Source organism: Nothoprocta perdicaria, unplaced genomic scaffold (genome assembly GCF_003342845.1).
Source record: "Nothoprocta perdicaria isolate Ctin4 unplaced genomic scaffold, notPer1 scaffold_34, whole genome shotgun sequence".
NCBI classification, from domain to species: Eukaryota; Metazoa; Chordata; class Aves; order Tinamiformes; family Tinamidae; genus Nothoprocta; species Nothoprocta perdicaria.
The window spans coordinates 2,735,361-2,757,886 of NW_020455577.1; the positions used below are offsets into that span (position 1 = coordinate 2,735,361).

At 39.2% G+C, this 22,526-nt stretch overlaps 1 protein-coding gene across 1 annotated transcript in view; it reads right to left on the reverse strand.

The window, feature by feature from the left end:
- Positions 1-12,449: 12,449 nt before the first annotated feature.
- DENND1B (DENN domain containing 1B) overlaps positions 12,450-22,526 on the reverse strand; it is a 139,087-nt gene continuing 129,010 nt past the window's right edge. The window contains exons 21-23 of the mRNA XM_026043775.1: positions 15,986-16,062; positions 14,965-15,181; positions 12,450-13,745 (exon numbers count right to left, since the gene is read on the reverse strand). Coding sequence (XP_025899560.1) covers positions 13,191-13,745; positions 14,965-15,181; positions 15,986-16,062 — 849 coding nt within the window. The 3' untranslated portion in view covers positions 12,450-13,190. The remainder of the gene's footprint in view (positions 13,746-14,964; positions 15,182-15,985; positions 16,063-22,526) is intronic.

Consider the following 22,526-nt stretch of genomic DNA (forward strand, 5'->3'; position numbering starts at 1 on the left):
ATAGGAAGTGCCCAGCCACAGCACACTGCTGTTCTGTACCAGATCCCTCTAAAGATACTCCAGCATGGCAAGCACTAATGGAAAGAAGTGAAATCCTGCATCTGTTCAACAACAAAGGAACAATTCCAGAGAGATTATTCCAGCTCAAAAGAATTGCAGTGTATCATTTCACTACGTGCCTTCTCCAACTCATCTAAAATCACCTGTTCCCTATTGATATGCACATAGTATGTTAATAGATTAGATGGCATCATCATATTACTATGTTGCTGTGTGCAGCAAAAAATGGGAATTAGAGCAAGTCACAAGCAACCTATATTTTTTGCTTTATGGGATTATTTGATTAGGCATTTACAAAGGAAATTATCCCTAGGCCAGATCTAAATTTGCAGTTTAAAAAGTCAACAAATTCGATGTTTGTAATCAAGTGATCAAGAAGCATTTTCCTTATATAGCTATGAGATGAAAGTGCTTTCTGCTACAGTCCAGGGCTGTCAGCTTCAGCACTGTAATTTGCAGCATCCCCTGACTAGGTCCATGCTGACTGTGCTGTGCTTCTCAAAGGAAGATGTTTTGTCCCAGGTCCTAAGGTGGCGTGAATCAACACAGCTTTGTTAATTTATACAAACTGAGAATCTTATGCTCTATTCCTTAAATTACCAGGGTTTCCAGCACTGTGGATGACTATTTCCTACTTGGATTTAGCTCTGGACCGGACAGGCTCATGTGCTTTGTCTGCCCAAGAAAATGGCAGAGCACTAAACATTTTCTTCATCTCCTACAAGTCCCGTTCTCTCTGTGCATGTTGCAATGCAGTCTATGGRCTTCACCATGCGCAGCCCATGATCCATCCAGCATGGTCATGCCTAAGCCAGAGCCTAGCATTTCCAACACCTGCCAAAAGTGCAAGGACACATTCCATTGAATACAAACCACATCTGGGAACGATCTCTTCTTTTTCTAGGTATGCATCAGTCAAAATTACCCTATCGTCGATTCCCAGAGAGGAATCCCAGAGAGGAACAGAGAGACTGTATTAGAGATCATTAGCTATTTATACACAACCATTTAATTTCCTGTTTCCCAGAAATTTAAATAAGTATAACTACATTTACTCTTCAAACAAGCAAGTTACTGAGGAACAATCTAAGCTGGCTCAATGACTTTCTGGCCCAAGACTTTTGGGGTAGTTGATCTCTCTGCTTAAATCAGTGCTTCTCCTTAAGCCTGAACCTGAGAATATCTCAAAAACAAGTCCTTGCTTTGCAAGCATTTTTGCACTTGAACACTGCAGGACTTTGCTCTTCCAAGAAATTAACATGGATAATCACGATCTAACCTTGTGGGTTTTAAACAGAAGCCCAGCTTAGAAAGATTTGCCAGAAAATTCTGATCTATGTTTTATTTAACTGAAGCCCCAAGTCTCCTGCCACTCTTATTGCAGGACAAACATAACATTTGTAATGTCACAGAAAGTCAGGGAATTTTGTCAAAGTTCCTTTTCCCGTTCTATTCGCCTGAGAATTAAATAAAGCTGACACCTCCAAAAGCAATTCAGAGCATCAGGCTGGACAYTGTAAGTCAATAAGTTGAACAGCAAGTGGCTGACAACACTGAAATTTTGCTTACTGCAAAACGTCACAGTTGAGTGAATGGATGGGGCTTTCATGCCCCAATGAAGCATGTACAGGCTTCAAACTACTGGCATGTGTCAAGATGCTGCAAAATCTAATATTTATAAAAGATACATCTGGTGTGCATTTATTTGGAGCAGAGTAAGGTCTTGTTTAAATTGAATTTGATGTGGAGAACCGGAGATACCGTGTGCCTCACACGGAAAGCATGTTTCAACCTAAACTCCATCTATAATGCATGCCACAAGGTGTGAAGACCTCTTGCACATCCAAAAGTCAGAGCATAAATTTTGAATCAAGGCACAGGTGGGAGTCCGGAAGGCCAGAGTGAGAGTTCTCATTTCAGTTTTAGGTTCCCTTCAAATGATATTATGGAATAAAAATATATTGGAGATTTTGTATTGTAACCAATTTGCTTGGGTTATATATTGACTGGCTTTCACAGAAGTTGCTTTTCCCTTCTTTTTTAAACTGTAATTTTTCTTTCCCCGAAGCTGTTGGCAAAGCAATTACATTTACCAGTAACTCATCTACCATTGTCAAACAGCAGCAAGATTGACACAGCCAAACCATGCCTTTCAATCATCTTTTTTGATCAGAGAAAAGCTACATAGGCCTTCATCTGTTTTTATGCTCTTCATAGCACTGTGCAAAGTATGACATTTTCTTAGCTCAGTATTGTGCCTGACCTTTCAGATTTCACCTGTAGTTTCAGCAAAAGTGCAATTTTCATTGGCATGTATTGCAATAAATAGTGATGACAAAAGTGTGTGTTTCCAATTTAAATCCACTTAGTTTCATTTAGCACCTGTGCTAAACTTTGCTTTGCAGAAGAAATTCAAAAACAGTGACAGCAACCAAGGCATTTGAAGAGTGAGAGCAACCCTAAAGGGCTAATTTTGTATCACAATCTTAATTATATGTGACTATTCAGGCTACAAACCTTTTCTCACATGTAGGAATAGTTATTTGCACTGCAGCATGTTTGCAATGTGTAAGTAGTCACTGTGGAGGGCAACCTTAGGTTAAATAGCTACTTTCTGTCCCACAAAAAAACTTAATGCCTTCCATACAAGTAGCACAACATACTAACAGAATTYCAGGTGTTGCACCTAAGTTTCTGCACGATCTTCAGCCAGATTAGAMAAGCATAAGCCTGCAGGGAAGATGTGTGGGGTGTTTTCACATATTTCTGTGCAAGGGTGAAACAGCTTGCACAATTAAATGCAACTATAGCTGCTCCTAATCATCTCCTCGATTTTAAGAGGAAAACTAAGAGAAAATCTGTGTGAATCCAGTGGTGACAGGCCATCCTGTCTGGATACAAGCCAACTCTGGAGCAGCTAGGATCTCACTTGCTACCTGCAGTAAATAGGACGAGCTTCTGCTTCTCAAGCTGCCTCGGTGCTCATGTTGGAATGATGTTTCCAGACCTAGACCCCATGACCAGGGGGTCCTCCAGAGGCTYGGACAAAGCAGCACCAAGGTATCAACATGCATCAGCTTTTCTGCTTTTCTAGGAGCACACCTGCATTGCTGTTGACCCCAGTTGTTCCAGAGATGCTCTGATTTCATGGGAGACACAATTACATCAAGCGAGGACCGTTGAAAGCAAACCTGCAGGTTGACACTTACCTTCTTAACTCTGTAAGTCCTCAATACCCAGTGGAGGCAGCCAGGTGCCTCAGCATTTCCTTCCAGAGGCATCTGACAGGGATCATAGATAAGACATAGACAATACGTTTACAGTGTCAGCACTGGGTGCCCAGGGAAGGTTCTGTCAAGCCCTTTACAGCATCAAGGAGCGCCACAAGGAAGCACAGATCYGCCTCCAGGTTAGATTGCTCTCTACACTTTGTTTAATCACACATGATAAAACAAGCCTCCCCAAAAGCCCATTTCAAAGCCCAGTTCAAAACTGTGGGCAACAGTGACCATTGGCTAGAAAAAACACATGGCTGAGCCTAAGACCTGCATTTACGAGACTACACYGTGCTCGTCACTCCATCCTAGGATGCATTTTTCTCATGTAGCTGCCCAAGATGTAGCAAGTCTTAGTCAAATTCTCTGACACTGGGGAGAAAAGAAGTGGAAAAAAACCAATTACACAAGTACTGGTCTGTTGACATTTAAAATGAGACAATGATGAGCATAAAAAAATTGATTAAAAAAATCCTGGGCCGGCAACCCAAAGGACCAAAGACAAATCACAATATAGGATGCAACTAATTAGGCTGAAATGCCAACAATGTTCAGGATATCGTTCAAAGTACCCACAGTGTCAGGCTGCCACCGTGACCCCTGGTTCGAATATGCCAAGGGGAAATGTAGAAAAGGACTGAATCAGATAAGTTAAATACAAATATTTTAAAATGACATTTTAATTTCTGCCTCGCCATTCTAACATTTCCGAAATCGTTAAATAAGCATGTCGCCTATTCTCAGAGCAGGCCAAATGTCAGATGTTTGTATGTATTATTCAGTTGAACATTTTAAGTACATAATCCTTCTTATTGCTAAACAGGTGGCATTATATTATTTTCTTAAAAGGAACAGTGACTAGAAAATTGCCAATTCTATAAAATAAACTACTGAACCTGGAGCCAGTGACAGCACAGAATCAAATAAAGTTTACAGAGAGGACAGCAGAGCAGTTAGCCACAGTTCTATGCTGTGATCTCTAGCTTTTAAGATCTGTTTCAAAGCATTTGGATTGCGAGTCTCAGAAGGTCATTACAACAAGCTAAATTAAGTGATCAGTGCTGAGCTGCTCTCTACAAAACCATACCTAAGCTAAGGGGGGCATCTATTTGGCCTTCAAAGCTCTACCTGGCAGTATACATCTTTATGCATATATCTTTATTATGCCTTGTCCATAAGTCTACTTTCTTATAAGTAGTTAGTTCTACTTTGTGGGACTTAATTAAAAACAGATAATGGAGCTGAAAGGAAATGGCTCGCAACCGAGTTTAAATTAAACCAAGTTTAAATTGTYGTATTCCAAATTTTACCTTTGTTTTTTGGTGTTGCTTGTTGCAGACTTGTTCTGTTCCTAATACTTCACTGGCCATTATGTGAGGGAAGAAGGAGGCCTGATGAAGAAAATCAGAGCAGTAAAATGCTGCCAGAAACCTGGCCCTTCCACTTTCAGGAGAAACGTGAAATAGCCAGCAACAAAAAGAAATGTTAAATGGCCCATAGCATATTCCACATGTAGGTCCCAAACTTTGCCTTTAGATCTAGTACTTGTTTATGTTTCATGCAGAATTTGTAACAGGATTGACAACCTCTGGGGTTGTAAAGCTTAAGAAAGGAGCTGCTAGCACTTTTTCTGACTGATGAAAAACTGCACACTGATTCTACTTCACTTTATCTGAATAACAGCAAACCACATCATAACTTGAGGCATTGCTTAGGTTTTTGTTGTTGTTATCACTTGTCACATCAAATAAAAATCCGAAGCCATGGTTTTGGTGAGGTTACTTTTTCTCTTGTGAACATGAGGTTATCACACAGTGAGATCAGGGGAGAAAACGAAGCCCTGTGTTTATCATTCAGGTATGAGTGCAGCTTTTACTGCATAAAAATACTGTGCAAAACCCATATTCTCACCTGCTTTTGAAACACAAATAATACGGGAGCCACTAATGAATGGAGACTTTTATGACTTCTCCTGAACCAGTCCCAAATATGACAGTACTTTGAGCTGGATTTTTCCCCCATATCTCAGTAACTCACCAGCTTTGATACTTCCAGGTATACTGTATGACTTTTAAACCACAATCTTTTGAAATAATTCATCTGGTATAGTTTTTATTGACAGGAAYAGAGTCCTACTATACCATCTGTTTAAACTTTGCCAATTTATTTTAGACTAACTTGTCTTACTACCTTTCTTTCTTGATCCTTTCCCACATTTAGGATTTGAAAGAACTTACCGAACTGAAGCAGCCTTAGAAAGCAAGCTGCAATTGCCTTCTCAGCACATGGAGGTAAAAAACTAAAGAACATGGGCAAACTGGTATAAGACACCCAAGTGGTCTGAATTTAGAAGACCAAGTAAAGCCCAGATTAAACTGAATAGCCAATTACTGTAAAAACAATAATACTAATCCTAACTGTGAAGTGGTTATACATTGTGTAGGTAACAATGGAACCTAAGCCATCGCTGCTACCCTATCCATTATCTGTCATCCTGTGATGTGCTCACCAGTCTGACCAAGCAAAGGACGAACCCGTAGMTGAGGCCACTCCTGGTCTCCACCAACGCCAAGAGCTGATTCCTGCTCAGCCTCTGCTCTCGAGTGAGGTCGGCAGCTCCCCAATGTCCTTGGTGCMGCTGGGGACGTGAGCAAGTTCCACTGGAATAGCTGAACTTCTGTACTACATAAACACCAATTCAAATTTGAATATTCTTTATACTTMAGAAGTTAAAATGATCATTTTCTGGCTAAAAGCTTCCGATGTCGTACAGCACTGTCATATTATTTTAAGCTACAGGCCTGATACATATGAAAAAGGCAAACCAGACGAATCCATAAAACAGGAGTTCTACCACCAGAAGAACTTTGATATTAAGTTTTATTTTATAATACAGTATTGGGCACTTTATGGTAACGTGAGGTTCACCAAAAACCTTCACTGACACCACAACTTGGAAGGAGAAAACAAAACAAAAAAAAGGCAAAAAAAACCCAAAGCAAACAAAACCCACAGCTCATTTCTACACATACATAGCACTCTACTGATAGTAGTCTAAGATCTGAATTATCTCGAGATGACTTCAAACACTAGTCCAGAGGGTGCAAAACATGGATTAAATGCTGGAATTTGATTCTGTTTTTCTTTAAATGTCAGTGACTCACTAAACTTTATATAGGACGTTAATTTTTTTTATCTCCAAATTTATTATGAGCAATAAAAACTCAAAATGTGCTGTATTTTATGCCTTTCTTATTAGTATTAAAGGACTCACTATTGGCTGTCAACAAAAAGAATTAATAAAGACAATTTTCAAAGGTCATTAATAAGAAGTTACGGAAAATTTTATAGATTTGGAGAAACTCAAATTAACTTTGCTTGATGCTGAGGCATTTTGCATAAACTCCAACAGAGTAACAAAATACAAACCAAACTGTCAGTTTGCTCTACATACATCCTTCTCTTCCTCCTCTACAACCATGAAGAACAGATACGATGTGATTGCTTGCAAGTTGCACCAAGACTAGCTGTTCCACAGTGCTTTATTGCTCCTTCAAGTAATTCAATTTAATTTAAAGTAGTTCTCAAGGGAAAAACTAAAGATTAAAACAAAATGTACATCAATATACAAAGAAATTAATTTACAAAGAAAAAAAGAATACTGACAACATCAGTTGACCTTTTAACTAATGACTTAAAATAATTAGGAATGTCACGAACTAAATTCTTAAAATATACAGTCGCCACTAGGAACTGTTACCTCATTGGTGATACTGAAAAGAAATGCTTAATTCAGATTTGTTTTTAAAGCAATGATGCACTAAATACAACAAATCCTAATATTTAACTTATACATCAATTCAAGTGGGATATAGTTTTTATTATGAATTTTAACTACTTGTTTTGGCTTCGAGTTTAGGCCACACCATTTTAGTAGAACGTGACAACCATAATCATTTCTAATCATTGGACATATACATTTGCCTCATTAGAATATATTGTTCACTTTTTTATCATACAAGCATATTTCAATGCTACATGTAATTTTACACATCTCTGAAAAATACCATGTCAAGGACTTCCTTGAAAAACAGACGCACACATTGGTAACTACTAAATTACTTTGAAACAAAGAGAAATATTGCACAAAATTCACTGTAGATTGGAAAGTCAACACATTCCCCACCCTCCCACCCGAATTGCTCCCTTACTTTTAGGAGAAAGAAAAGGTCAATTCACACAGACAGACGTCGACTTACTTGAATTCAACTTATTTTTCAGCTGCTAATACTGCTACTGGACTTTAACGATAAACGTTGCTAGGACTGACCTAGGCAATAGGCCCGCGGGGGTGTTTTGCAGAGTACCCGTCGCAGCAGCAAACATTGGGGTTCCTCTCAACTGTGCAGCCTGCTCTGTGCTCCGGTCCAGCAGAAAACAGCGACAGCCCCGTCACCTACGTGCATGGGGACGGCCCTCGAGACCGAGCCGCCTGGGGCCTCCTCAGGCAACTCTGCCGAGGACGTGAGCAGCTTCCTGGAAAGACCCATCAGGTACTTTGGACTGGTCACCAACTGATGTTGGAAAACAGGCAGGGCAGGGGAGGTTTTATAAGCTAAAAAGGCACTATCTTTTCATTCCTTTGTTGTCAGCCACCCTGAAGGTCATGGATCCCAGACTTATTGGGGTTTGTGCCCTTGGGATGAAGGCAAGGGCACAGTCTAATCAACCTACATCCCACAAACGATACCTGACAAAGGTAAAAACACCTGAGAGCAGCAAGGAGGAGGTTCCTGGAGACGACACAAGTCACACCTCCATCCYGACTGTCTTTGCTGGTGCATTTCTACATTCATCCTCCAAAGATTTACACAGACACCTTGAGAACTGACAGCCTGCCTGCTCTGAGCTTCGCCGTGAAGAACCTGCCTGCCGCAGACATCATTTTTAATAACACGTTTGTTCAACTTGAAATTCCAGGCAGCAGGGAGAAGGCTAGCTGGTGTCCCACAGCACCCAGGGCAGCCTCTGGCACCAAAACACAACATACCATCTCCCTTAGAAATATAGACCATCCTTGGCATCTCCCTAAAACACCTATTTGGGGCTCCTTTCTGCTGGACAGAGTACCACAAGCAGTATTACACAGAGGGTGCATCTGCAACAGGACCTGGTGCTGGCACTTTGCTTATTGCACAATTTTTTATTTCTTTTGCAATTGATTACATGCATAGAGAAAAGATTTTAGATGCTCACAGCAACTTCATCTGACAGCTGCCTCAATGAAAGATTGTTCTGCAGAACCAAGTATGATTGATTGCAAGTGCAAAAATAGAAGCTGTTTGAAAAACTGGTCTAACTTTTGCCTAGAATTTATGTAGTTTTCAAGGACACAAAGTCGTAACAAGCTCATTCAAAAACTTGAAGACATCTAAAGCAGATTTGTGAGATCTAAAATTTGTGAGATCTAAAATATTTCTCTTAATATGTTAGGTGGGATTTTCAAAAGCACCCAGCACGTCTAAAACTCCCACTGAAGTCTGCGTCAAAATGCCTGAGAGGGGACTCCAGCTAGTGCTGAGAATTTCTGATGACCCCACCCGTAGCCACGCAGCAGCAGAACCACTGAAATGCTAAACAACAAGGAAGGTTTCAGTCACACAGTTAGATAAGAACCTCTACAACTACATTTTTCCTTCAGAACAACTCTATTTTTAGGAGTTACGTGACCCCCAAAGGGAGAGCAAAGCACTGTCCTCCCTCCAGACCCTCTGCATGCATAGAGGGCGTCTGGGGATCACGTTGGTACCCACAGTGGGTCCGTCCCTGAACACCAGACCTGGCTTTCTGCAGAGACAGACGATGGGAAGGCTTCAACTGGGACAATGGATCATCTGTTCCTGCAGTCCCATAGGGGATCTGCTGTAAAGGCAGCATTCCTGTTGCCTACACAGTTAGGTTGGAATCACTACAACTGAGCTGGAATAATAAACAGGACCCTGAACGCTGGATTTGCTCAGTGCTGTCATTGCTCCTGTGGACTCSCAGGCTCTGCTTCACTACCCCACTGGAACAACCCAGGAATCTCTTTCTTCTCCTCTTGTTCTTATTTTTCTCCTCAAACCAGAGGAGCAACATGGTTCGTTTCAAGCAGATATCTATGAGAAATTCACTGGAAGATCTTACATTCAAGTCCTAGTTTGACCTCCTAGGTCAGAAATTTACTCCTAAGAAAGAGATTACAAAGCTTAAGCAAACAACCTGCTATCTCCACTAAAGGGGAAGTTTTTTGAGACCCTGGTTTGTCTGAAAAAAATCTCCCCCACAAAACAGAAGCCTCTGAAGGAGATGACAGAAGCTTTCTCACGGAACAGAATTCAGTTCTCACCAGTAGATGGTGGTGAAATGTTGACGGTTTTCAAAGACATTAGCAGAACTTGCACAAACAAAACCCATGCAGGTATAAAACTCATAAAAAGTACTGGATCTGCACAATATATCTTACTATAGGACCCAACATGGTATTAAAAATATTGTATATGCAGCCAATAGACAGTCTTACACCATCATGAGGACAGAGTAGAACAGTTGAACCGGTAATATCAGTTTGGACTTTCATCTATTTGGTAACTTATTATGCTGTTTAAATAAGGCACAAATATTAGCCTTTTTAGAAGATCACTGATGGTAAGTGGAAAAGATTGTAATATTACAGACATAAAAATGTACCTACTGTTATTCAATATAAGATGGACACATTTTTGAACATACATAAGGTTCAAAACCAAAAAAATATATATTATTAAGACTGTAAACACTATGAGCTGCACAAATAATAGGAGAACATGGCAAAAGCATAATAATTAATATGTTGATGGCAACTGAACTAGAAAATCATTCTAAATTGAATATTATTTTCCATCTTCAAACTTAGCTGCCTACTTCTTTTCAGTCTGCATTTTCATTTAATGAAACAGTGAAATATTATAGCGGTGCATCAATTTTGAAAGATTCTGTTTTCAAACTTTCAATTTTATCTTCCTTACCATAATTATATTAGCAGTCTTTTATATATATATATTTATATATAAGGCTTCCTATTTTCTTTTTTTCCAAAAAGGTGAGAATGGGACAATTTGTGTGACTAGGGGAGATCCTCACCAAACTCCCAGGTAAAGTTCCTCCAGGTGGGCATTTCTGGAGAGCATTCCTTGGCAGCATTCCTGAATCAGGCAGCATTCCTGCACTTGTGCATTTGATAGATCTGGAAGTAACTGTGACCACAATGTCTTTTTTTTTTTTTTTTTTTTTCCTTTTTCTTTTTTTCCCCCCCTTAAGACATTAACACTGTTAGTTATCTTTAATAAATAAGGATAGCAAAATATTATCCTAGATGGAACTGTGGACAGTGACTTTGCATCAGATATAGAGGGAAAGAAATATGATTCTAGAAATTCTAGTCAGMAAAATGCATGAGAATGAGTATGAAATGCTAGAAGGATACAGACCTTTGCACTATGTCTCAAACATTTGGGTATTGGTTAGTACCAGTAAAGGAGAAGGATACTCCTTTCTGAGCCATTAATATCACCTTTCAGAAAGCATTCTTGAGGTTGCCCTGGGGCTTTCTCATCTTAATAGCACCTCAGCCACCCTGTCTGACCTACTTGATAAGGTCGCAGCTCAGATTTTAAATATTTTCATGCTGTTTTTTCTTTTAACAGGCAAAAAATAGCATGTCAAATAACATTTTTATGACGGTAAAGATTCCGGTTTACGTATTGTGTTGGTACCTACGAAAGAAACGTGTAAACCAGCTAAAAAAGAGAGTTCTTTGGATTTTTAAGACACAAAATGTCTAATTTAGGGATACTGAGATTCTGTAGCAACCAGACTTCAGAACAAACAGGAGCGCTCAGCCTCCTAGCAGAGAGATTTCTTAAAGATTTGCACTTGTACAACCTTGGCCCTTTCTTGCACTTCTTTAGAAAGATGAATTCTGGAAGCCCCTCCTCATCCATGGCCAGCACTGGCCCTCCCCACTTCTCCCCAAACCACTTCTTGCAACAGAGCTGAAACTTTTGCCTTCACAAACCCAAGGTCCTACAGCAGTGCGCCGTAAACCTCTTTGGAAGAGCATCAGACATCACTTGTGTGGCAAGATGCATTCACACACTTGGATCAACAGCCTTGCAATAGAGCAGCTGTAGAAAATTTCCTTAGCTAAGAAGAAAATTAATAAACCTAAATGCAGTAACTGATATTAACCTTCATTACGAACTATCTAGACATTCAAGCACAATCTGCTCTAACTCCTGACCTCACTATCTTGCTCACTCAAGCCTATGCTGAGGATAAGAGTAACCATTCAGAACAAATAAATGGAAAGAAAGCAAAAGGGGTTTTGGCATCAGCTAAGAGGAGGAGAACATTCTTCTCTGGCACAGATTTCTTTATACCCTTGTGTCACTTCTGCCAGCTGCATCACAAATACCCTTCAATGCATCATCTAGCAAAGCTTGGTTCACACCTTTCCTAACTCGAGATATTTCACAGGAAGGAAGGTATGGAAAGGTGCATGGGGGAAATAAGAGGGGGAAATAAAAAAGGAAAGAGATGTTCCTTACCATAGCAGGAAATAATGTTTTTAGATTCTAAAYATTCTTTAGGAATGCTGCCTGAAGGAGGATAAAAGCTCATTTGAAATATAACCTACATTAAATCCTATGCAATTTCCTTCACTGAATTTAGAAAGAGAGTTTTGAGTGCTCAGTTTGACAAAAATGAGAGTTGGATACATGCAGTCTCTAGTCGAACTCACTATTTTAGTTTTCTAGTGTTACAGGTAATTTTCAGTTATGACTTTTTAATAATTTAACTAAATATGATTTCTAAATTATACTAATTCAACCTATCATTGAACAGGTAGCTACTAAAAGTCAAAAGATGACTGTTCAGAAGAGGCACAAATCAGTTTTAAAACACTATTATTAAATGATAAAAAATAAAAAGTAATAAAAATCTCTCAATTCCACTTACATTTTCCTTTCTGAAAATTTTTAGACGAMAGAATCTACCTAGGGAAACTGGACAGTATTTCTTTAAAGTGTCTTAGTTGTAAACAGAAGTTAATAAACTTCACATTATAATTCAGCACTTCATGTACTTTACAGAAGAGAAAAGCATGCACTACCTTTCCGAAGTCTGGAAGACAGGGCCACAGTTTTAGTTTGCAGTAAATTCCAAGGTATATTCACAAGAGAATTTTTAATCTAAAAAAGYTTCCTTTTTTTTTCCCTTTGCTGAAGCAAGTTCTTGCTATGGAAAATCATTATTGCTGTTTTGCACATTTGCATTCATCTTCTAAGATACTTAAACCTTTTCTCAAAAGATTAAGGCAATTACTCATTACAAATATTAACATTTGTACAATACAGAGAAAACTAAATAGTTCGGTTCATTTCATGCTCAATAGGATGAACACAGTACCTTCAAGACCTGGTTATCTTTCAGGTGATACCTTTCCTGCTGCTCAGAGGAAGTAAATGCTAGTAAGCACCATACACCGCTGTATTTCTTACTACACAGACTAACTAGTACCTGATTTAAGAGTGCATTCATACACTTAGTTCCATCTGGTGGACTCAACTACAGCTAACAAATGAAGTGGGTAAACAGAGAAGCTGATGTCTCAGTGGCAGAAAATACATACTCAACTGAAGAGAATTATTCTTATAACTGAAGATCTCATTCCTTTTTCTTCTTTTGGTTATCATGTTTATGGAGTTATATGGAGTCCTGAGTAGTCCCCCTTTAACTTCAGATGGGACTTAAGTTTCTCTTGTCATAGTTTTCTTACGTTTTATTTCCACTGCTACTGCTGGATAAATTATCTTTTGAAATATTTAAACCATAATGAAAAGCAGAAGTCAGTTTACATAATGATACCACTTCTTGAAGAAGCCCACCCTCTTCTGAGGTTTCATTTCCTCCTTTCCCATCTTTTTCCCACGGGACCAGAATGGATGGATGTTGAGCAAGACTTGCTGGGAGCTGGGCTTCTGAGGTATTGCTTAGTGTTGCATTCTGCTTTGCATACTTACAGGACGAGTACCCTGCTCGACAGTCTCCTTGAGAAGCAAACCGGGCACTTGATCCTACTGGAGATGGGGTCGTTACACAACCACGAGGGACTTTCATCCTGTCAGTAATAAAGGTTTGGTCACTACTTTCTTCTTCCAGCTTGGAGAGAGATTCTCTATGGCCACTAGAAGAAACCTGCTTCCTTGGTGATGGAGGGAGCTGTTTCCCATGGAGGACACTGTCATCCTGACCGAGATGCCAGTCTGCTTGGTCATTACCGCTGCAGAGSAAGGTGAGGTTGCTCTCACTGGGTGCATTAGACTTGTTCTGAAACAAAAACCACGCGTACACAATTTATGTCACAGAAAGCATCTCTGCACTGGCATTTTTGAAGCAAATATTCTAACAGATCTTTGGTTCATAAATCATGAATCCCTTTTAGGTGAATGTTCACTGCTACAAAACAGCAATCCCAGGAACAACATAAGAACTAGCTCTTTGATACTTCTTTTCTACCTCTTTCATCCTAAGGATCGCCCTTTGGACAAATAAAGCAGCTGTGTCTCAACTGGCTGTTCTGTCTTTGCCTAAGCAGCTTTGAGAGTGAACAAAGACAGTCTGGGGTTTGTACCATAATGTGAACAGGAACTTGACTAACAGTAAAATCTGATGGTATCTCATCTTTGGTTTAGTAACTACATCAACTTTTAATATCCAATCTTATAAATTAAGATTAAATTAATATTAAATTAAGTCAAAGAAAAATAGACATTTTGTTAATATGAGCCCTATGTGGCACTTCTCATATAAAAGTTTTAAGTATTTAAAATGTTAACATGCAGATTTGCTGTTCTAGTGACATCCTTTCTACTACATTAACCCGTTCAACAAAAGCACATATTGAACAGCTGACTTGAGCTAGAACTCAAAAACACTAACATTTTCTGGCTAATACCAAAAAAAAAAAAAAAAAAATGGTGAGAGTTTTAAAGCTGCAGCCAAGAGCAGCATAGTAATCTCCTTATATTATGGATCCTGTGCAATGCTACCCAAGAGGGCTCCTTGAACCTTCCTTAAGCAAGGTCACTTGCAGGGTGTCTTTGGAATATTATTCCAATAGCATTTCAATTGCAAATATAGATGCCATGGACTCCATAGCTTAGTGAAGCTGGAAACATTATTTGACCTTATCAGTACGTCTAGTTTAACAATGCAAGTCGAAAAGGGAAATAAAGAGTTTCTGAAGCGCATAATAAAGACTAAAATCTTAAATTATGAAAATCACAGTTCTAAACTGTGATGACTTATGAAGGAAAAAACAGTCCAAGATGACTTGGTAAGCTGGAAAAAAGGCATAATCAATCTCTTGGCTGCTGAAAATCCATCATGCATCTGTCAACATGAGTGTTTTGTAGCAGGAAGAAGGTATGCTCGTAATTCTACAGAACAGTCTGCAGTTCTTGGGCCACATGTTCAGATCTCACAAGTAGAAAATTGCACTAGAAATAGACTGGGGTTGTTTATCAAACAAAAGCAGAAGACTAACCGTGGTCTTGTAATCAATATCATCCATTGATCTGAAAAAATCCAGGCTCTTTGCTCCTGAGAGCTTTCCTTGATCTGAACTATGTGTGCTCAGGGTGTCCAAAATTTCYCCAAGCAAGTCCATTTCTCCTTGGTTCTGAGGAGGTACTCCAGTTTCTCCAGAATCATCGCTGTCATAGAGATAAGCAGAAGCTTCCTCACTGTCTTCTGATGATAACCTGAGGACAAAAACTTCTCCATTAGATAGGAACCGAAGAACATTTTATTACAGCCACTTGTGAAAATAAATGGAAAAATTCACCCTAAACACTTTGGAAAACAAACCCAAGTTAACCCAACTCTTCCTTTTACTCAGCAATTTTACMTAAAGGTAGACGTGTGATACCTAGGCAGATACAGCTACTATTAGTTGATTTTCCTTTCCTGTCTTCTCTCTCCCCCAACCATTATAACTGTTGAGTTACTCTTAATAGGATTTTCCAAATCTTCCCACCAAAATGTCCTCTTTTTCCTTGTCTACTGGCCACATATTTTATTCTATTTGATCTGATTTACYCCAGCAATTCATATCTGCAAGGAGAATTACTGTTACTGCTTCTTGCCACTTTCTATTTCATTCATTACACCACCCTTACGGCCAACCCCCACCGCTGCAGTCCTTCCCTATTTAAGCCTGTTCAGAAAACTACTACAAAGCTTGTTTCCACAGCTCACTGTTTTGATATCTCCCTTTTCTCTTTGAATTCTTCACTAGTTCCATTTTCTCTACCGCATCGCTCTTATGCAGCTTGTCTTGGCTTTCAAGGTCCTTCACTGCTTATAGCCATTTACTCAGCAAATATCATGTCCTGTCTGCAATCAGGGAATACTGGCAGCCTCAACCTTTCAAGATTTTCCTTTAACTCACACAGAGAAAGATTTGGCATAGAACTCAAAGGGCCACTGCTCTTGAATGGATGTGACTGCCCACAGTATTGATGGCCTCTCTCATACATACATATGTATTTAAAAAGATTTCTTACTTGCTTGTTCTGTCCATTCCATCATCATCTTCATCCAATGCAAAATCATGGTTACTGAGATGCTGGTTAAAACGTGTCTGTGGGATAGGAAATTAAGATTGTGATTTTTATTTTTACTATTTCATCATTATTGATGAATATTTGACCCTTTATTTACTTAAAACATCTGAGCACTTTATGAGGACTACTAGAAACTGATCAAGTCTTTTAAAGGTTTTTATTAGAGGGCTTAAAGTCCTCAAGCATCCCCAATGAAACAGCAAAACTATTTTTCTTAATTGCCTTATTATTTATGCAAAGCTTTGATTAGCACAAACCAACCTGTGGCCATTGGACACATCTACCAGCTACTCTCTCTTGCAAGAGAGAGCACTAGTACAAAGCACTGCGATTTATCATATTCTGAAATATTTTCCAAATTCCAAAGCCAACGTAGTCTACTCAAAATGAAGAAAAATGGATTTTTGGAGAAGCAAACACAAAACAAGTCAGGAGTCGTTTTACACAGCTATGTTTATGCAGAGGTGTTAAACACAAGTGCAGAGTAAATAACATGCCAGCTCTAAACTAAGAGTGCCTTTGTGCAGGATCATTTACTGTAAATCTGCAGGTACCTCACAGCTTGTGTGCACTCATTGCATCCCATGGGGAGCTAGCGCAGAGTAGTGGGTGTGCTGTAAATTCATATACTACCATTCCGAGCAGTCACTAGCCTGTTTTAATCATGCTCTTATTCAGCACTCAGAAGCAGGCTGGGATTTTTACCRTCCTTGAAAAAAGGTCTCTATTTCAAACAGAATGTTTAAGTCAGACATTTTAGCTCCTTCCACTTCACAAGACTGCCTTAGATTTTGTGTATTTCTAATCCTTGCTCTGTATTTAAAACACAAACTTTAACTACACACACAATCAATCTGCAGAAGAGAGTTTGAACCTTGGAGAACTGGCCATAATTTAAAGACATATGGATGAAATTTGTGCAAAGAAAAAAAACGGTGTTAGTTAACTTTAAAGAAAATCATACGCTAGTAAAAAAGAAGTCCTACTGCCCCATATCTCATTATGTAGTTCAGCAAATGCCTAAGCCTGCAACAAGGCCCTGATGGTGAGGAAATATGGCCTTAATTTCAGACTACAAGGAGCTTGGAAATCTCGTMTTGTGAGGATTTCAATGTCACCTATTACAGATGTTATCAGTGTTTTACATGGACTTGGACACTATCTGCAATTTTTCCCCATTATTGTCAGGACCATCTCCATATACCTTCTTTATAGACTGACAATTTTTTTTCTTGTTCAGCAAGAGAGATTTTAATTAACACAGTAAGTTTTGATAACACTTATTCTGTTGTTCTTTGTGCACTGCTTTAACAACAAGTGAAAACACGTGGCTCAATGTCTAAAAGCAAGTAACAGCTGATAGAAACAACAGAATTAGTATAGCATTAAAAACTAGGAGAGAACCCAGACTAAGCTTCACACTGAAACAAAGGAAAAAGGATGAAACATAAAACACAGGGAATCAAAGGCAAATAAACACATTTTAGAACATACTCTCCATTGACTTTTTCTTAGCTCAGAGGAAGTGCAAAAACAGAATTCAGATGTACTACCATGGAAGGAGGATTAATCAAAGAAGTACTGTTCAGTGAACATAAAAATGGAGATATTCCAACTCAATCAAGTAAAACTTTTTGAAATAAGTCATCATAACATATGATTTATGTGACTGTTATCAATCACATCGAAGTAATATCTGATTCTCGGTCCAAACCATGCTAAGTAGAAGCTTTTTAGCTATTCCTTTCATTGTCTTCTGTTAAATTTGTTCTGTAAATTCAGATTTCCTTGTAGTTTTGTGAGCTCTTTGTATCATTAGTACAGGAATCAATCACACCATGGCATGCAACTAAAGAGAAGGCAAACCACTGATTTAATGGACATTGTTAGTTATCTTAATTACTGATTACTGCCACAGTTTAAAAGTTGCTGCTTTAAGCATTTATCTTCACTGGGGCAATTAAAATATTTTATTTCCAAAGCACTGAGAACTCATTGCCTCCTCGAGGAAATGCTGACTGACACATGACACACATGGCATTCATTTAAATTAAAGCCCTAGCCCTGCAATAGACTCTCGGACAGCACAACTCTGCACTTCTGCCTCATTTGCTTAGAGCTGGCACCAGGCTTAGGTGCTGCCACCAGAAATATTCCTACTGATAGAAAGGCAAGATTTTGAGGGAGAGAAGGTTCTCTAAAAACAAAACTACAGACACTTGTTTATCTGCAGATGGATTAATTCTGTCAGCGGAGGAAAATCCCACAAGGTAACACTCACTGGTTTGACAAAAGCTCAAATAGGGTTTCAAAGAGCATAGATGTCAAGTTTGCTTTTTTTTTAAAAAAAAAAAGTTGCATCTTTGAGTATTAGAAACGGAGTAAAACTGATGAGAATTGGCAAACACCACAGGCATAACAGCTACCCGTATCTTTGCTCCTTTGAGCATTTACTGACAGCACTATGTAAAAGTGCATTAGTGAAAACAGGAATAACATCATATGAAGGAGTGTAACAAAACATATGCCTGTAAACATCAAAATAGCATCTCTTCTAGGCCCCGATGGTCAGATTCTCTCTTTGTAAAAGTAACTTTAAATGTTTAGGGCTATAAAATCATAAAGGAAGATTTTCAAGAACTAAACTAAATAAAACAGGATTTACATATGAAGAAAGGAAGGGAAAGGGGAGGGAAAGAAAAATATCTAGCTGTAAATAACAACATTCTCTGGAGTTTACAGCTCTGCGAGCCGGCCACTGAGACAACAAGCAACACATGGTTTTGAATAGATGACTTTCCTCTAGGAGCCGTAATAAAAATAACTGCAAGGGAGAGGTTATGTCCAGACTGCTTTACCAAAAAGAAAGAAAAAAAAAGAAAAAGAACGAAACTCTTAATAAATTCCAAAAGGAGAACCGTAAATCTTTTTCAGTGCTCCACTAGGCGAAGTGACATAGTACRTGCACCTGCAAATGCTGTCAAAGTCATTTAAGAAGTCCTTCCATTACTGACGTACCCTGCTGTTTGCAGTTATTTAAGCTTTTAATTTCTGTCTTTTCTGCATTTTGAAGTGTGTAACCTTTTTTATGCCATTTTATGAAAAAAGGACAGGACAGACTTCTGTTTCCTTCCTGATCAGCATTCTAATAACAACCAGACCATTTCAATTTATTACCCCAAGAAGTGATATTGTAACGCTCCTTTCTTGCTGCACCAGAACTTTATAAAGTCTTAACAGACTGCTGTCATGCCTGCTTCTATAAAACGAAGCAGCAAGGTTCTTAAAAATACTTAATTGCTCTGCTTCTTCCATCCAGTTTTGCTTATATAACAAAAATCTAGTATTTCCCACGGCTGCTTTACCTAAACATAATGCATAAACAACTGCAGTTATTGCTGCTCACATCAAAGCCTGCAAACACAGAGGACAACAGTAGACATAGAGTAGAACCAATAAAATAAGAATAGTTAACAGCCCTCTTTTGCCTGTTAGTAACCTAGTAAATGTACCTCTCTGGCATAAAAATCTTAAAAATGTAGACCAAACTACAGAAACAATGCTAAAGGATCTAAGTGTACGATAGTTCCCTTCTTGATTAGGCATGAAAGTCCGTCTTGGAAATGTCAGCTTTTTCTTTAAAACCAGACCTTTCAGAAGCCTAACTTTCTGGAATGAGTGCTTACTGATCAGTACCAAGGCAGGAAGTTTAATAAGGCAGCTGCCATGAATTGTCCTTGAAGTGAGAAACAAATAATCTTTTGATAAACGGCAGCACATATATAATTTCAGATTTACCAGRTACTCAATACATCAACACATGTAGAGTTTTAATAAAGGAAAAATATCTAGTATGGTTTAAATCTATGACGTACTGTTTCCTCTTTCTTAGTGTTTCAAGATTACTCATTTGGTAAGAGAAAGCAAAAGAAAGAAAAGCCCACGGTTATTTATGCTTCAGTATTTTATTTTACCTATCCTCCACCAAAAACAGAGGCCACAGACATAATTATGGCTTCATGTCCAGCCAGGAGGTAAAACATCTCTCGAAGTCACTAGTAAAACACAACCCATTGCTTCCAATGTTCAACAACATTGATTTGTTAATCAAAATGAAAGGGAAGCAGAGATCCGATGGCAGAAAGTCGTACATTCCCGTGAGGCTGGAGAGCCTGCAAGGATGGAAAATGCTCCCAAGACTGCTCAAAGCCACAGTCACTTAGAAACCGGTAGAGAGAGTACAGGGACGGTTCTCTGAAATGGCAAGGAATCTGCAATGCAATAGGTATTTTCATTGTTTAGCTTCTGTGAAGTCAATGGAAACAGAGAAGTTTCAGTGTTGAGATAAGATGGACAGGTCTGTTAGACACTCGGGCAAGGAGAGCACACTATAATTACTTATGTTCAGAATTATTTTGGTGAAAAACTAAAATCTATCTAAGCTTCTTAGATTTTATGTATGCTGTCCTTCTTAACAAGGATAACATTTGAGGATTTTTAATACCTTTATTTTATTTTTCAAGGATTAACCATGCTTTTGCTCATAAATAATTGTGGGTTTTTTCCCCTTCAAAATAGCAGGTGAAGTTTCATTTTCCCCGCAGCAACACAAAGTACTTTTTCAGGAAGTCCACACCGCAGGCCCCATGCTGCTCACAGTTGGGCATCTCCTCAAAACAGCCGAATCTCCCTCTCTCCCCGCATCGCACAGCGACCAGGCGCTATTCCTAGCGACAAGGTCCCTTTCCAGGTGCCACACGGTGGCACCAGGCCAGGGGCCATCCTCACCCATCTGAGGGCCGCCTGACTGCACGTTCAGTGGGAACGAGCAACGCGGCGGGCGTTTCAAACAGGGCTCCTGACATTCCCACTGCCCTCTGAAACATGGAAAGGCAGAAGCTATTTGGCAAGCAACTTGCTCTGTGTGTGAGTCTGGTTCATGGAATTTCCAGTTATAAAAACTAACAATGAAAAATATAAATTATTTTTCCTTTTTGATGGTTATTAGTGCCCTAGTGTCTTTACTAAGTAAAACAAACATTGCTGGTTAAATCAGTTTTTCAGTTAAAAAGTAAAGCTGTCATGTGCTATTGTCACACCTAGAAGTACTGTTTGTAAATCACACGACCCTTTTCAAAGGAAAGGCTTCCAAAAAAGCCAAATATGTTAAGCAAATAATTCAAGTGACCAATAAAATATATGATGAGGATGTTATCCCCAGATAACACAACCATCATAGATGCTCAAACTTCAAGATTTAAGGGAAAATACTATAAGAGAACAGATAGAACTGTGCCGCACTGAACTCTGTACATCAAAATAACAGACTTTGGGGACCAGGGGAACTGAGGGAAGCCCTGCCTGAATTGTCATGAAAACCAATCCACTAAACAGAACTACAAACAAAAAAGACTGCATTTAGGAATGGAAACATTGATGCCAAGGATATTTCCACCCAAGGCTCCCAAACAGAAAAGTCAGTTAGCAAAGATGAATCCTTCTTGCTTGACATCAGAGGTTCTTTGTCCAGGTGGAGAATGTCTTTCTGTACAAGGCACAGGGGAGCACGGATGTTGGGCTCTGAGATTCGGATACACTTCACTAATTTCRGAGAGTTAACTTGGGTGTCTAAATTAGAATCTCTAGAGAGCAGAGAGCATGGAATAGGTACCAGCAAAAGGTAATCTGGGTTTTAGGTAGGCTGAAACGTGCTTTCGTCATGCCTTTCTCCTAGAAAAAGCCTAGGGTAACACTACTGCTAACTTTAGCATTTCAGTAAGGTGTCTAAAATTAGATGGGTTGAATCTAARGTTTCACATTGGGAGAAGCTGAGATCCCTGCTGGAGAGATTTTTCCTTTTTCTTCGTTCTCTCTCCTTTGGCCCCAGTCAAACTTTATTCTTCTTTAATTGAACTTCTTTATTCTTTTGTTTTTAAGCTTCAGGACTRGAGAGGGAAAGAAAAGGTTCGTGAACAGGCAGCACCAGAGCTGCAGCTTGTATAATAAGCTTGTATTTTCCAAACTTTTAGAGCAGGAGGCAAAAGCAGCACGGAAGGGAGGTCAGCTCCTCGAGTGACAGCTCTTCCAGCTCCCGCGAGGTGCAGCCAACACCGTCCTGCTTGTCGGGCCTCAGAATCACAGAATATTCAAGGTTGGAAGGGACCTCTAGAGATCATCYAGTCCAACCTTCCCACTCAGCAACCCAGGGACACACAGCAAATGAAACAGAGGGTGCTGCTGTAACAGCAAGATGCCACTAAAGCCTCTTGATGAGGAACTTGGCACAGTTGCTTCAATTCATAATCAACAAAAAGCTGCTTCTAGATCTGAAGATACTTCCTGAAAAAAACATTTCTCTTTCAGATCCGTTTARTAATAAAGAAAACTTTGTATACGTAATAGAATGGCTTGTTTGGTTTTATGAGGAAGGCCCTGAGAAAGGTTGCCTGTCTATCTGTTAGTTCCAGATTAAAAGGGGTTA